Source organism: Mobula hypostoma, chromosome 15 (genome assembly GCF_963921235.1).
Source record: "Mobula hypostoma chromosome 15, sMobHyp1.1, whole genome shotgun sequence".
Classification (NCBI taxonomy): Eukaryota; Metazoa; Chordata; class Chondrichthyes; order Myliobatiformes; family Myliobatidae; genus Mobula; species Mobula hypostoma.
This window is the reverse complement of record NC_086111.1, coordinates 5234461-5250312: the sequence shown is the minus strand read 5'-3', so window position 1 is coordinate 5250312 and position 15852 is coordinate 5234461. Positions and strand designations below refer to the sequence as shown.

Sequence of the window (15852 nt, the reverse complement as noted above, 5' to 3'; positions counted from 1 at the left end):
CCTTTACACATGTGTAATGGAAATGATGTTAAACGATCTTGAATCAGGAAAAGCAGGTTTTCAGAGTGTGTGTGTCTCTAAGCATCTGGTTGGTGGGTGCTGACAGAGGTGAGGCAGAGCAGTACTGTTGTTTGCTTTGGTGCTTTGCCTAGTGACTCATCAAGTTGGCATTTGAACAGAATTGATCTATGAATAGAGCCTGCAGCTGTTGTTTAACTGCTTTCCCAGTCTGGCACTCTGTTCAGCCAGTTCACCCTTCATTTTAATTTTCCCACCAATTCAGCTTAGAAGGATTTAATTAGATTATTTGACACCCAACCATGTTTTCTCTAAGAATGTTTCATGTTATTATGATTAGGAATAATGTTAAGTTCTTTAGTCACTCACCACCTAACCATATTACGAAGCTTGCCTCGGAAACAAGTTCAATTCAAGAAATGTTGTTAAAGTTGAAAAAGAGATCCAGAATTCCTTACCAAAAAAGATTGATGTGTCTGTTTTTGAAAACATATTCACGACTATCATTATTAAAAAGTGACTGGAATTCAACTGTAGCAGGCTGTCCAATATTTACCAAAGTTCAAAGTAAATGTATTTATTATCAAAGTACATATTCAGTATGTCACCATATGCTATCCTGAAACTAAGTTTTCATATGTTTCATGTTTCACAGTCAGTTATGTTTTGTAGATTTTAACTGATTTTTAAACTATCAAATAAGTCATTGCTGTTGAAAATTAATTGTTTTTGAGACTGAAACATCACTACACACTTCAATAATATTGGTAGTGTGCATCAAATCAGGAATAAAATGTTGATAGCATGCATGAGTAAAATCAGGAATTGCTGCAATCATTCAGCAGGCCAAACTGAAAGGGAAATGAAATAATTCTTTTGGTCGAAGATTTTTGGTTTGAAATGTTATTTTTTTCCTCTTTCCATTGCTGTAAATTGAAGCAAGCTGAGGATGATTATAAAGTATTCTGACACAATGACAGTATCTTCTTCCTAGAGGCACAGCCTGTGCAATGTTGCTAAAATTGCCTGTTCTGTCGTGTCGACAACTATTGTAACAGTAGTTAATGGGATTTTCTTTCTGCTTTCAGGAATAGCAGGATGGGTCTGGATTTTGATGTGAAAACATTTTGTCACAACCTGCGTGCTACTAAGCCTCCATACGAGTGTCCTGTGGAGAGCTGTCGGAAAATTTACAAAAGCTACAGTGGCATTGAATACCACTTGTACCATTATGATCATGATAACCCCAGTCAGCAGACTCCAGTCCGAAAACCCAAGAAGAAGGGTCGGAACTCACGGACAGGCACACAGCAATCTCCAAACCCATCGGAGATCTCTCAGTCACCAAACCGGGAGAATCTGACGTACGCTCAGGCACAGCGCTTAGTGGAGGTGGACATTGAAGGGCGACTGCACAGGATTAGCATTTTCGATAATCTGGAGGTTCTGTCTGAGGATGACACAACAGCAGAGGATATTGTTGAGTGCAACAGTAACAAAGAAAATGCAGAGACATTGACTGCCACCCCAAAAGCCAACAAGCATAAAAACAAAGACAAACGCAAGGACTCCAGCCATAACACCCCTGCTTCTGCCACCAAACTGCCAGAAGTGATCTATCGTGAAATTGACCACAGTGCATCAGACGCCCCTCCTCGACCGTTGTCGTATTATCGATACATTGAAAAATCAGTAGAGGAACTGGATGAAGAAGTTGAATATGACATGGATGAGGAGGATTATGTGTGGTTGGACATAATGAATGAGAAAAGGAAAATTGAAGGAGTGAACTTTATCCCACAGGAGGTGTTTGAGTATCTCATGGACCGGCTGGAGAAAGAATCATACTTTGAAAGTCACAACAAGGGAGACCCAAATACGTTGATCGATGAAGATGCTGTTTGTTGTATTTGTAATGATGGTGAATGCCAAAATAGTAATGTCATTCTTTTCTGTGACATGTGTAACTTGGCTGTTCATCAAGAGTGCTATGGGGTGCCCTATATCCCCGAGGGACAGTGGCTCTGCCGTAGGTGTCTGCAATCACCATCAAGAGCGGTGGACTGTGCCTTGTGTCCCAACAAAGGTGGTGCATTTAAACAAACAGATGATGGCCGTTGGGCACATGTGGTCTGTGCTCTGTGGATCCCAGAGGTCTGCTTTGCAAATACTGTTTTCCTAGAGCCAATTGACAGTATTGAGCACATCCCACCAGCACGCTGGAAGCTGACGTGTTACATCTGTAAACAGCGTGGTTCAGGAGCATGCATTCAGTGTCATAAAGCCAACTGTTACACGGCATTCCATGTAACCTGTGCACAGCAGGCAGGACTGTACATGAAAATGGAGCCTGTGCGGGAAACTGGTGCAAATGGCACCTCATTCAGTGTACGGAAAACAGCTTACTGTGACATTCACACACCGCCTGGGTCAGTACGCAAGACCCCTGCGCTTTCCCACAGCGAAGGTGAAGATGAGGATGATGACGAAGGAGAGGATGGGAAAGGGCCCAGTTCAGAGAAAGTGAAAAAAGCCAAAGCTAAATCGAGGTTAAAAATGAAGAAGGCACGGAAGATCCTAGCAGAAAAACGTGCTGCAGCGCCGGTGGTTTCAGTGCCCTGTATTCCACCTCATAGGTAAGCCTGTTGTAACTCTGAGTTGTATCTGGCATGTCGTTTTTTTTACTCAATTGTACTGTAACATAAAAATACAATGCTGGGTTATTGGAATAGAGTTTGTGCTCTGTGAAAGAATACAATTTCAATTAGAATCTTAACTTGATAATGGCAGCTGTTGCATACAATGTACCATTGTATCTATAAAACTGAAGGCAAGGAATTGCTCACAATGATTTTATTTTACTGCTGTTACAATGTTATTTCTAGTGATACTCAGTGATTTATCCTTGAAAGTATCCTTTGGAAACATGTCATGTATGCCTAGATAACACGACTTTCTCAATACCTCTCCTAAACATTTCTCATTTCAAAGTTATCAGAATTTTTGTTAAACACATTTGCCTATCACCTGTCCAACTCTTGGCTCTATCCCTCCCCCTCCTGTCTTCTCCTATCATTTTGGATCTCCCCCTCCCCCTCCAACTTTCAAATCCCTTACTCACTCTTCCTTCAGTTAGTCCTGACGAAGGCTCTCAGCCTGAATCGTCGACTGCACCTCTTCCTACAGATGCTGCTTGGCCTGCTGCGTTCACCAGCAACTTTGATGTGTGTTGCTTGAATTTCCAGTATCTGCAGAATTCCTGTTGTTTGCGTTAAATTCACTACTGCGAAGCCTCTTCCGGTGATGCCTACACCGAAGAAGTTTAGATCCTCTCTTCGACGGGAGTTCAGTGAAACCATCTCTCACTGCTCCCCATCTGTAATTTCTTCGGCTCTTCAACTTATCGACCACACTTTGACTCAGACTCGCTATCACAGCCATATATCCTTTCTTGGAACGTACCTCCGTCGTCAACTTACTCCAGTTGGCTTTAGGATTCGTTTCCAAGCCTCTCGATTTGGACCTTCTGAGGATCCCAGGTACTCACATTTTATTGACTCTGCCTCTCGCCACTTCTCCCGTCAAGCTCTGAAGGCGACTCTCTCCGCCATGAGGAGGTACTTGGTGTCCCTATCCCAGACCCTTCCACACCTTCGGGCACTTTCTTCGCCGTCTGTAATGGTCCTACCCGTTATTTCGTCCTCCATCGGATTCACGCCTGCAATCGCCGATTTTTTGACTTTGTCATGTTAGGCAAAGATCGCAAGATCCTACATCTACGGACTCCAGAGCCTGCTGGCCCTGAAACTAGCAGGCATGAACTTCAGATTGCGGCTCCTGCCATTGATCTCGCCAGCTCCAACACCTCAGGGCATATTCAAAACCCGGACTCCAGCAACGACCATGGACACCTTCACAGCGATTGCGCAACCACCAACTGCGACTCCAGCCTTGAACTCCAGGCCGGGTCTTTATGTGCTGCTGTTGTGACTCCCGTCTCCCCTTCCCCCACCACCACTCTGCAACCCCATCTTCCTCAGATCCCACCGTCAACTCCTGGGCCCTCAGGCTCCATCTTCCTCTCACCCCAACCCTCCCCTCTCCATTTACACCCCCAGCCACCCCCCTCCCCCCTCTGATCCGAGCTCTCATCCGTGCCGGGTCTTTACCATCCCCTCCGACCTTCAACTGTCTGAGGCAGAACGCTCTGTTCTCAGTAAGGGCCTCACCTTTGTCCCCCTTCGCCCACACCTCAGCGAGTTCCATGTTCGCCACGATGCGGAACTTTTCTTCCGCTGTCTCCGTCTCCGAGCCTACTTCTTCGGCAAGGACTCTTCCACCCCCACCGATGACCCCTTCTCCAGCCTTCAGCCCTCCTCTTCTTCATGGACACCCCGCTCTGGTCTTCTGCCTGCTCTGGATCTCTTTATTGCTAACTGCCGACGGGACATCAACCGTCTCGACTTCACCTCACCTTGTCCCCATTCCAACCTCACTCCTTCGGAACGCTCTGCTCTCCACTCCCTCCGCACTAATCCTAACCTTATTATTAAACCCGCCGATAAGGGGGGTGCTGTTGTAGTGTGGCGTACTGATCTCTACCTTGCCGAGGCACAGCGACAACTCGCGGATACCTCCTCTTATTTACCCCTCGATCATGACCCCACTAAGGAGCACCAGGCCATTGTCTCCCACACCATCACCGACTTTATCCACTCAGGGGATCTCCCATCCACTGCTACCAACCTTATAGTTCCCACACCCCGCACTTCCCGTTTCTACCTCCTACCCAAGATCCACAAACCTGCCTGTCCTGGCCGACCTATTGTCTCAGCTTGCTCCTGCCCCACCGAACTCATTTCTGCATACCTCGACACTGTTTTATCACTCCTTGTTCAATCCCTTCCGACCTATGTTCATGACACTTCTCATGCTCTTAAACTTTTCGATGATTTTAAGTTCCCTGGCCCCCACCGCTTTATTTTCACCATGGATGTCCAGTCCTTATATACTTCCATCCCCCATCAAGAAGGTCTCAAAGCTCTACGCTTCTTTTTGGATTCCAGACCTAATCAGTTCCCCTCTACGACCACTCTGCTCCGTCTAGCGGAATTAGTCCTTACTCTTAATAATTTCTCCTTTGGCTCCTCCCACTTCCTCCAAACTAAAGGTGTAGCTATGGGCACCCGTATGGGTCCTAGCTATGCCTGCCTTTTTGTTGGGTTTGTGGAACAATCTGTGTTCCGTGCCTATTCTGGTATCTGTCCCCCACTTTTTCTTCGCTACATCGACGACTGCATTGGCGCTGCTTCCTGCACGCATGCAGAACTCATTGACTTTATTAACTTTGCCTCCAACTTTCACCCTGCCCTCAAGTTTACCTGGTCCATTTCCGACACCTCCCTCCCCTTTCTAGATCTTCCTGTCTCTGTCTCTGGAGACAGCTTATCCACTGATGTCTACTATAAGCCTACTGACTCTCACAGCTATTTGGACTATTCCTCTTCTCACTCTGTCTCTTGCAAAAACGCCATCCCCTTCTCGCAATTCCTCCGTCTCCGCCGCATCTGCTCTCAGGATGAGGCTTTTCATTCTAGGACGAGGGAGATGTCTTCCTTTTTTAAAGAAAGGGGTTTCCCTTCCTCCACTATCAACTCTGCTCTTAAACGCATCTCCCCCATTTCACGTACGTCTGCTCTTACTCCATCCTCCCGCCACCCCACTAGGAATAGGGTTCCCCTGGTTCTCACCTACCACCCCACCCAGCCTCCGGGTCCAACATATTATCCTCTGTAACTTCCGCCACCTCCAATGGGATCCCACCACTAAGCACATCTTTCCCTCCCCCCCCTCTGCATTCCGCAGGGATCGCTCCCTACACAACTCCCTTGTCCATTCGTCCCCCCCATCCCTCCCCACTGATCTCCCTCCTGGCACTTATCCGTGTAAGCGGAACAAGTGCTACACATGCCCTTACACTTCCTCCCTTACCACCATTCAGAGCCCCAAACAGTCCTTCCAGGTGAGGCAACACTTCACCTGTGAGTCGACTGGGGTGATATATTGCGTCCGGTGCTCCCGATGTGGCCTTCTATACATTGGCGAGACCCGACGCAGACTGGGAGACCGCTTTGCTGAACACCTACGCTCTGTCCGCCAGAGAAAGCAGGATCTCCCAGTGGCCACACATTTTAATTCCACATCCCATTCCCATTCTGACATGTCTATCCACGGCCTCCTCTACTGTAAAGATGAAGCCACACTCAGGTTGGAGGAACAACACCTTATATTCTGTCTGGATAGCCTCCAACCTGATGGCATGAACATCGACTTCTCTAACTTCCGCTAGGCCCCACCTCCCCCTCGTACCCCATCTATTACTTATTTTTATGCACACATTCTTTCTCTCACTCTCCTTTTTCTCCCTCTGTCCCTCTGAATATACCTCTTGCCCATCCTCTGGGTTCCCCCCCGCTCCTTGTCTTTCTTCCCGGACCTCCTGTCCCATGATCCTCTCGTATCCCTTTTGCTTATCACCTGTCCAGCTCTCGGCTCCATCCCTCCCCCTCCTGTCTTCTCCTATCATTTTGGATCTCCCCCTCCCCCTCCAACTTTCAAATCCCTTACTCACTCTTCCTTCAGTTAGTCCTGACGAAGGGTCTCGGCCTGAAACGTCGACTGCACCTCTTCCTACAGATGCTGCCTGGCCTGCTGTGTTCACCAGCAACTTTGATGTGTGTTGCTGACATTTGATGAATGCTAATTTTCTTTAAGTCAGGGGTTCCCAATCTGGGGTTCATGAGTCCCTTCGTTAATGGCAAGGCTTCATGACATATAAAAGATTGGGAACTCCTGCTCTAAGTACTAGAAAGAACAATGTCATTGTCTGGACTCCTTCACAAATTTCATTCACTGGGTATTGACTTCATTACTCTTCTGGTATCTGATACAGCTCCAGAGCAGAAAGAAATTTTTTATACTGATCCATACTGTGTGGAATCATTTCATACTTGCTTTCAAAATTTCATCTTATCAAGGACATGTATACAGAAAGGACCAGTAACAAGAAGGTTCTCACACACCCTGCTTATGGACAGTTTGACCCACTCCCATCAGGGAGGAGGCTACAATAGCATCCATGCCAGGACCTCCACACTCAAAAACAGTTCCTTTCCCCAAGCAGTGGGCTAATAACACCTCCACCCACTTGTCTCCCTCACTACTCCCCCAACCGCCACTACATTATCATTTCCTGTCAGTCACTGACACTTCACTGAATGTTACTTTATGGATATATAATCAATCTATGTAGATAAGCTATCTTGCGTATTTGTATTTATTGTGTGTTTTGCTTTCATTATTATTGTGTTCTTTATTGTTTTTTTTCGTGCTGCATTGGATCCGGAGTGACAATTTTTGTTCTTCTTTACGCTTCTAGAATGGAAATGGCATTAAACAATCTGGAATTTAAACCTTGAATCTTCATCCTTCTATTTCAAAGTTGAAAGTTGAAAGTAAATGTATTATTAAAGTACACTTATGTCACCATACGCAACCCTGAGATTCATTTTCTTGCGGACATACTCAATAAATCCAATGACTGTAATAGAATCAATGAAGGACCACACCACTGGGTGTTGAACCAGTGTGCAAAAGACAACAAACTGCAAATACAAAAAAGAAAATTATACTTTCCTGTAGACCTCAAGTTGTATCTCCTACTGCCATGGCCTCAGTGTTATTTTTGTTTCCCTCTACTTCTCCGCCTTTTCATTTTAATTTGTGTGTTAAACTTTCATTGATCAAACCTGGGGCTCGGTGTCAGATTTTATTGCATTGCACTCTGTTTCAAATATTTTGCTACTTTACCCATGCTATATAAATAGATACTTTAAATTAATTAATTTGAATTGAGGATAAAATTAACATTTACAGTTTGTATTGCGCAAGAAATGATGCATTTATATACGTAAAGAAGTACAGTTTTCTTGAATTTATGATTGCACCTATAATAATGTTAATTGGGGTTATATTGTAGAGAATTTCAAATTGGAGTAGGGAGAATGATACTTAGTGACTTTAGAGGTCCTTTTTTTTGGAAAAATCATCAAGGGATAGTTTTTAAATATAGGATTAGGAGCCATGGGAAAGCTGTTGGCACTGAGGAGCTTTTTCACACAGTTTCTTGTGGATATTTGAAACAGCAGAAGACTGGTCCCAGATTGTGGATCAGTGCTGGCAGGGTATTGACAATAAGTTCATATTCCATTGAGTAAGGTTTGAAATATTTTTGAGAGCTTTACTGATGTTTGTTTCTCCATTAGATAAATGCTGTGAATGCTTAAAAACAAGGATAAGCGCAGCCTCTTGTCTGATTTGTTTAACGCACACCATGTTAATGGACCTTGATCTGGTGATTTAGTCAACGAGTTCTTGAGAGGAAGAAAGTTGTCGGCTGACGTTACTTAACATTTTTACTTGAATGCTGTACGTTTGCTGGTTAATGTTTCCACTGGCAGCTCTCTGCCATCTTACATATTTGATTTGTTCTCTTTTTCCAGTCTTCTGATTATCAGATTAGATGGAACAGCCTGTTAGGGAGTGATGTTGAGAGCCACCGGAAGATGATGTGCAAGTTGCTGATATTTGGTGAAGCAACAGTCACCTAGGGCAGCTCAATAATCTTGACAGTTGCTTCTCCTGATGGACTAAAGAAACTAAATGTTTATTTACTTATTTATTGAAATAGAGCATGGATTGGGCCCTTCCAGCCTTACAGGCTGTGCTGCACAGCAACCCCAGATCTAACCCCATGGGACAATTCACTCTACACAGCAACCCCAGATCTAACCCCATGGGACAATTCACTACACACAGCAACCCCAGATCTAACCCCATGGGACAATTCACTCTACACAGCAACCCCAGATCTAACCCCATGGGACAATTCACTACACACAGCAACCCCAGATCTAACCCCATGGGACAATTCACTACACACAGCAACCCCAGATCTAACCCCATGGGACAATTCACTCTACACAGCAACCCCAGATCTAACCCCATGGGACAATTCACTACACACAGCAACCCCAGATCTAACCCCATGGGACAATTCACTATACACAGCAACCCCAGATCTAACCCCATGGGACAATTCACTACACACAGCAACCCCAGATTAAACCCATGGGACAATTCACTCTACACAGCAACCCCAGATCTAACCCCATGGGACAATTCACTATACACAGCAACCCCAGATCTAAATCCATGGGACAATTCACTACACACAGCAACCCCAGATTAAACCCATGGGACCATTCACTACACACAGCAACCCCAGATCTAAATCCATGGGACAATTCACTACACACAGCAACCCCAGATTAAACCCATGGGACAATTCACTCTACACAGCAACCCCAGATTAAACCCATGGGACAATTCACTCTACACAGCAACCCCAGATTAAACCCATGGGACAATTCACTCTACACAGCAACCCCAGATTAAACCCATGGGACATTTCACTCTACACAGCAACCCCAGATCTAACCCCAAGGGACAATTCACTACACACAGCAACCCCAGATCTAAATCCATGGGACAATTCGCTACACACAGCAACCCCAGATTAAACCCATGGGACAATTCACTCTACACAGCAACCCCAGATTAAACCCATGGGACAATTCACTCTACACAGCAACCCCAGATTAAACCCATGGGACAATTCACTCTACACAGCAACCCCAGATCTAAACCCATGGGACAATTCACTCTACACAGCAACCCCAGATCTAAATCCATGGGACAATTCGCTACACACAGCAACCCCAGATTAAACCCATGGGACAATTCACTCTACACAGCAACCCCAGATTAAACCCATGGGACAATTCACTCTACACAGCAACCCCAGATCTAAACCCATGGGACAATTCACTACACACAGCAACCCCAGATCTAACCCCATGGGACAATTCACTCTACACAGCAACCCCAGATCTAACCCCATGGGACAATTCACTACACACAGCAACCCCAGATTAAACCCATGGGACAATTCACTCTACACAGCAACCCCAGATTAAACCCATGGGACAATTCACTCTACACAGCAACCCCAGATCTAAACCCATGGGACAATTCACTATACACAGCAACCCCAGATTAAGCCCATGGGACAATTCACTCTACACAGCAACCCCAGATCTAACCCCATGGGACAATTCACTACACACAGCAACCCCAGATCTAAACCCAAGGGACAATTCACTGCACACAGCAACCCCAGATCTAAACCCATGGGACAATTCACTACACACAGCAACCCCAGATCTAAACCCCATGGGACAATTCACTACACACAGCAACCCCAGATTAAACCCATGGGACAATTCACTCTACACAGCAACCCCAGATCTAAATCCATGGGACAATTCGCTACACACAGCAACCCCAGATTAAACCCATGGGACAATTCACTCTACACAGCAACCCCAGATTAAACCCATGGGACAATTCACTCTACACAGCAACCCCAGATTAAACCCATGGGACATTTCACTCTACACAGCAACCCCAGATTAAACCCATGGGACAATTCACTCTACACAGCAACCCCAGATCTAAACCCATGGGACAATTCACTCTACACAGCAACCCCAGATTAAACCCACAGGACAATTCACTCTACACAGCAACCCCAGATCTAACCCCATGGAACATTTCACTACACACAGCAACCCCAGATCTAAACCCATGGGACAATTCACTACACACAGCAACCCCAGATCTAAACCCAAGGGACAATTCACTATACACAACAACCCCAGATCTAAACCCATGGGACAATTTACTATGTCCTATTAGCCTACTAAGCATTATGAGAAGAAACTGGAGCACCCGGGAGAAAGCCATACATTCCATGGGGATGACGTACAGACTCCTCACAGATGATGTTGGAATTGAACTCTGAACTCCGATGCCCTGAGCTGCAGAAGTGGTGTTTGTGCTAACTGCCGTGCTTACAATGGTGCTCAATTAGAGCATATTGTATGGTGCTCTGTGATGATATTGGTTTGTAGCTAGTGGAAGAGTGAGGCCTAGAATTTGATTTAACGCTCTGTTATTTGAAAATTTATGATTGTGAGTTCATTATTTGGCTGCTTTCAATTAGATTGAGTGTGTTTTTTTTACCTTAAGAAAATGAATACAGCTTTTAGTAAATCATTTAGCCACGTACTTCCTAATCATGTTGCTGCATGCATCTTGCTTAATTATTTTTTAACTTTCTCTTGTTTCATCACATACAGTTCCTCCCTATGCTTTGGATTAGAATAATCTAATGAATGTGCTGTGTAATCCTCCATAAGTAAGCAGAAAAAAAATTGTTGAAGAGACAGTTAAACACAATAGGAGTGCACAAGCTCATGTCCATATGGAAAGAATAAACCTGTTGCAGAACCATTCGTATCCAATCCCTTCCCCCCTTCCCCCCTTCCCCCCTTCCCCCCTCCCTTCCTCTGCCTTCTCACTATAACTCCCTGCCCATCCTCTGGGCTCCCGTCCCCCTTTCTTTCTCCCTAGGCCTCCCGTCCCATGATCCTCTCACTCCTCCAGCCTCGTATCCCTTTTGCTAATCAACTTTCCAGCTATTGGCTCATCCCTCCCCTTCCTGTCTCCTATCATTTTGGATCTCCCCCTCCCCCTCCCACTTTCAAATCTCTTACTATCTCTTCTTTCAGTTAGTCCTGACGAAGGGTCTCGGCCCGAAACGTCGACTGTACCTCTTCCTAGAGATGCTGCCTGGCCTGCTGCGTTCACCAGCATTTTGTGTGTGTTGCTGTTGCAGAATACTGTGAAATTTTAGCTCATCAGTGATCTAACACTCTATACTCATCTAATAACTTTGCTTTGTTGTTCTACCTGCAACTCATGGTGCTTGTTACTTTCAAAAAGGTGAAAAATCCATTTGGCTTCCAATCATTATCTTTGTAACAATTTTAAAAACACATATTTTAACGGAAGATCTTTTATTTCCTGAAAGGAATAAAAGAAGTGCAGTCTTTCTTGGAGTACGAAACACTCAGTCTCATCCAAAGTGATTAATTATCCACAACAGTTAGCCTTGGCGATTAGTGGCATTTCATTTATCCAGTTTATGTGCGGCTGTTTTCCACTTTCTAACCTGAGGTGTGACATATACTTGAACATTATAAAAGATTCTCTTGTGAGACTGACTTGAAAAAAATACACAGTGGGGGAAAAAGAAGTAATTGTCAAAATGTTGTAATTGTGGGTTAATCTCCATATTGAATATTGAAATGCCTAGAAAGAGTGGATGTAGAGAGAATATCTCCTACAGTGGGGAGTCTAGGACCAGTGGGCATAGCCGTAGATATGATTAGAGATGAGGAGGAATTTCTTTAACCGGAAAGTGGTGAATCTGTGGAATTCATTGCTACAGAGAGCCATGGATGCCAAGTTATTAGGTATATTTGAAGTGGAGTTTGATAGGTTCTTGAGGAGTAAGGGCATTAAAGGTTATGGGGAGAAGGCAGGAGAATGATTTGAAAGGGATAGTAAATCAGCCATGATCGAATGGTGGAATAAACTCGATGAACCAAATGGCCCAATTCAGCTCCTGTGTCTTATGGTGTTATAATTCAAGGTTTGACGGTATCCAAGTTTTGTTTTGACATATGATGTCTCAGAAAGGTAGTTTCCGTTATTAAGGACCCCCCAGCACCCAGGAAATGCCCCTTTCTCGCTATTACCATCAGGTAGGAGGTACAGAAGCCCGAAGGCACACACTCAGCAATTCAGGAACAGCTTCTTCCCCTCTGCCATCCGATTCCTGAATGGACATTGAACCCGTGACCGCTATCTCACTCTTTTACTATATATTCTTTCTGTTGCATGATTTTTAATCTTTTCGACATACGTATACTGTAATTGATTGATCTATTTATTATATTTTTTCCTCTTCTATTTATGTATTGTGTTGAACTGCTGCTGTTAAGTTAACAAATTTCATGACATATACCAGTGATAATAAACTTGATTCTGATTCTGGTAAGAAGGGATAGGTTGATAACGCTCATAGGAAAATTGATGAGTAAAAGTCAGTGAAATAAAGCAAAGTAACAAACTTAAGTAAGTGTTTTTCTTTTTGAAAGAAGTGAATCCAATGATGCTGTACTGCAGGCAGTTGTTATTCGTACATTGTATTTCTTGGATTTGTGAAATATTAAATCAGCTTGGTATAGCAAAATAGGATCCTCTACATCTGAGCCCTGGTATTCATTAAGTTCAATTTTGTGGTTACATTAATCTCTTGTGCCTTTTTACATACCAAGTCTAACTCAGTCCATTATTGGAGATATTCTGAGGAGTAATGGACACCACACATAAGGAAGACGTACTTTGACATTAGAGAGAATGTAGCCTTGAAATTGTGCCTTGAATTTATGTTAAATTATGAGAGGATTAAGTGCTCTGTTCTTTGTGATTAAGAAGATTAATTGGTGATTTGATTGAACTTTCCAAAACATTGAGGGAACTGATACCACAGATCTCGGAACCTTGGACTGGGGGCAGTCTAAAATTCAAAACCTTCCCTTCTAATGTTGCAGTAGAAAAGCATTGTTGGCTCCAGAGCATGTAAACATTTAGGCCTATTTTCTGCAAATGGCCAGTAAGCTTTCTTTTCCATTTTAAATCTGAGATTGATTATTTGCTAACTAGACATATAAAACTTGTCACAATTATGCATGTTCCAGTTGAAAGGCTTTGAGTGGCTAAACGGCCAGTTACTATGGGCCTTTTGCCTTTACTAGCTGTACGTTAGATCTTAACAATACTTGGAGAACACAAAAGAAAATATGCACATGAAATTCTGCAGATGCTGGAAATCCAGACCAATGCACAGAAAATACTGAAGGAACTCAGCAGATCTGGCAGCATCTATGGAAGTGAATGAACAGTTGACGTTTTGGGCCAAGACCCTTCTTCAGGAAAGGAAGGGGAAAGATGCCAGAATAAAAAGGTTCTGGGAGGGGAACGAGGACTGGCTAGAAGGTGATTCGATGATGCCATTTAAGTGGGAAAGGTGAAGGGCTGGAGAAGAAGGAAAATGGTTTGAAAGGCTCAAGCACCCTTGCTAAGATTTAGTGCAGTATTACCAGTGTTATGGACAGACTTAACTTTTGGTCATAAAATGATTCATACTGTGATCTCTATGTAGATGTGGCTTATAGTTTTAACTACAAATCTGAACACCTAGGTTGTATTCTTTTGGAGACAAACTGAACTGTGAACAGAAGACACGAGTAACCAGGATGAGAAAGAGTGAAAAGAAGTATGAAGGTGAAAGACTGAGTATGTTAAAATGAATAGGAGCGTAGTGGTCACCACACATTGACATTTTTGCACAATGACACGATTTCTGACAGTCAGCCAGATTTTATTGTCCATTTGGCATCTAATGTCAGCATGGTTAAAGATAAAACTTCTTGTACACTTTTCTTATAGTGATGTTGCTAATTTTTGTTTTTGAGTTTTTCATTCTAGAGTTGCTCTGAATAAAATGAGAATTGGGCCTCTTACTATGACCCTCAAGTCTTTTGGTGAAATATGTTCTCCGAGTGTGTATGCAAATAGTTCTAGTGCTTTAATCAGCCAGTGTAGTTGCCCTTAGAATAGGTGTTGTGAACCTTTTTGAACCCGGCCGCCGAGCAACAAGCAAGGCCGAGGACTCGGGGCCTACCCCTCCGGAGATTCTGGACCACACAGTAATAGCAGCAGCGAAGCAGGCATTTCAGAAGTTTCACCAGATGTTCCTCTATGCTGTCACGTCCATCTCCATCAAATCAGGATTGTGCTCAGCACCCTACTTGACACATAACAGACATCACCACTGGAGTGGCCGCTGTGAGTTGCGTCATGCCGTCATCTTCTCAAAGTCAACAGTGAATACAAAATATCAGCGAACAGCAAATGCACGTGTAACCAGTACGAGCGCTGAGCCACAACTGACGTCTGGCGGCCTCTGCTAGTGCTACCCTGTCACACCTGAGTGATGTCAGCTGTTGGCGAAAAAAGCTTTGGTTTTCGGAGCTTTTTGGATTTCAGAATTTCGGATAACGGATTGTGAAACTGCATTCATTGTTTTACTATTAACGAAAGTATAATAGAGATTGAAATAAATGAAGCCTTTAGAAAACCTGTTAGAATTATTAATATTAATCTTTAAAAAAATTTGAAAAATAACATCATTTCTAAATAAGACATAGGAGCAGGACTTGGTTACTTGGCCCATCAAGTCTGCTCTGCCATTCAATCATTCCTGATTTGTTATCCCTCTCAGCCCCCATTCTCCTGCCTTCTCCTCTTAACCTTTGCAGTTTTGGTATTGTTATAGTTACAGTTTAGTATCCAAATACTGACGTGTACATCAGGTTTGCGAGGATGTCAGAACGTATCATGCAACATTGTGTGTTCTCGCAACCATCCAGCTGGCACCAAGCTTGCATGAGACGTTTTCTGTATAAACATCTCACTGCTACTGAGTTGTAAAACATCATTTGCTGCTTCATTTCACAGTTAAGATAATCATTATGCATCTTTTTATTACGGGTGGGGTTTAAAGACTTGAAGGGCATCACTGCACGTGCATGGCAACAACATTTTGCAAGTGCCAACTTGGGCAGGCATGCCATAGGTTCACCACCTCTACCCTAGAAGATGATGGTGAGCTTCTCCCTGAACCACAGATTCTATTGGCTGTAATTATCTGTGCTATGATATTTACATTAGTATTTGGTA

At 43.8% G+C, this 15852-nt stretch overlaps 1 protein-coding gene across 2 annotated transcripts in view; it reads left to right on the top strand.

The window, feature by feature from the left end:
• Positions 1 to 15852, top strand: part of brpf1 (bromodomain and PHD finger containing, 1) — a 56464-nt gene that overhangs the window by 3860 nt on the left and 36752 nt on the right. For both annotated transcript variants that reach the window (XR_010020408.1, XM_063067648.1), the window contains exon 2: positions 1107 to 2654. Coding sequence is in view for 1 of the 2 variants with exons in the window: in XM_063067648.1 (XP_062923718.1) it covers positions 1117 to 2654 (1538 nt within the window). In the remaining variant the exon portion in view is untranslated. The remainder of the gene's footprint in view (positions 1 to 1106; positions 2655 to 15852) is intronic.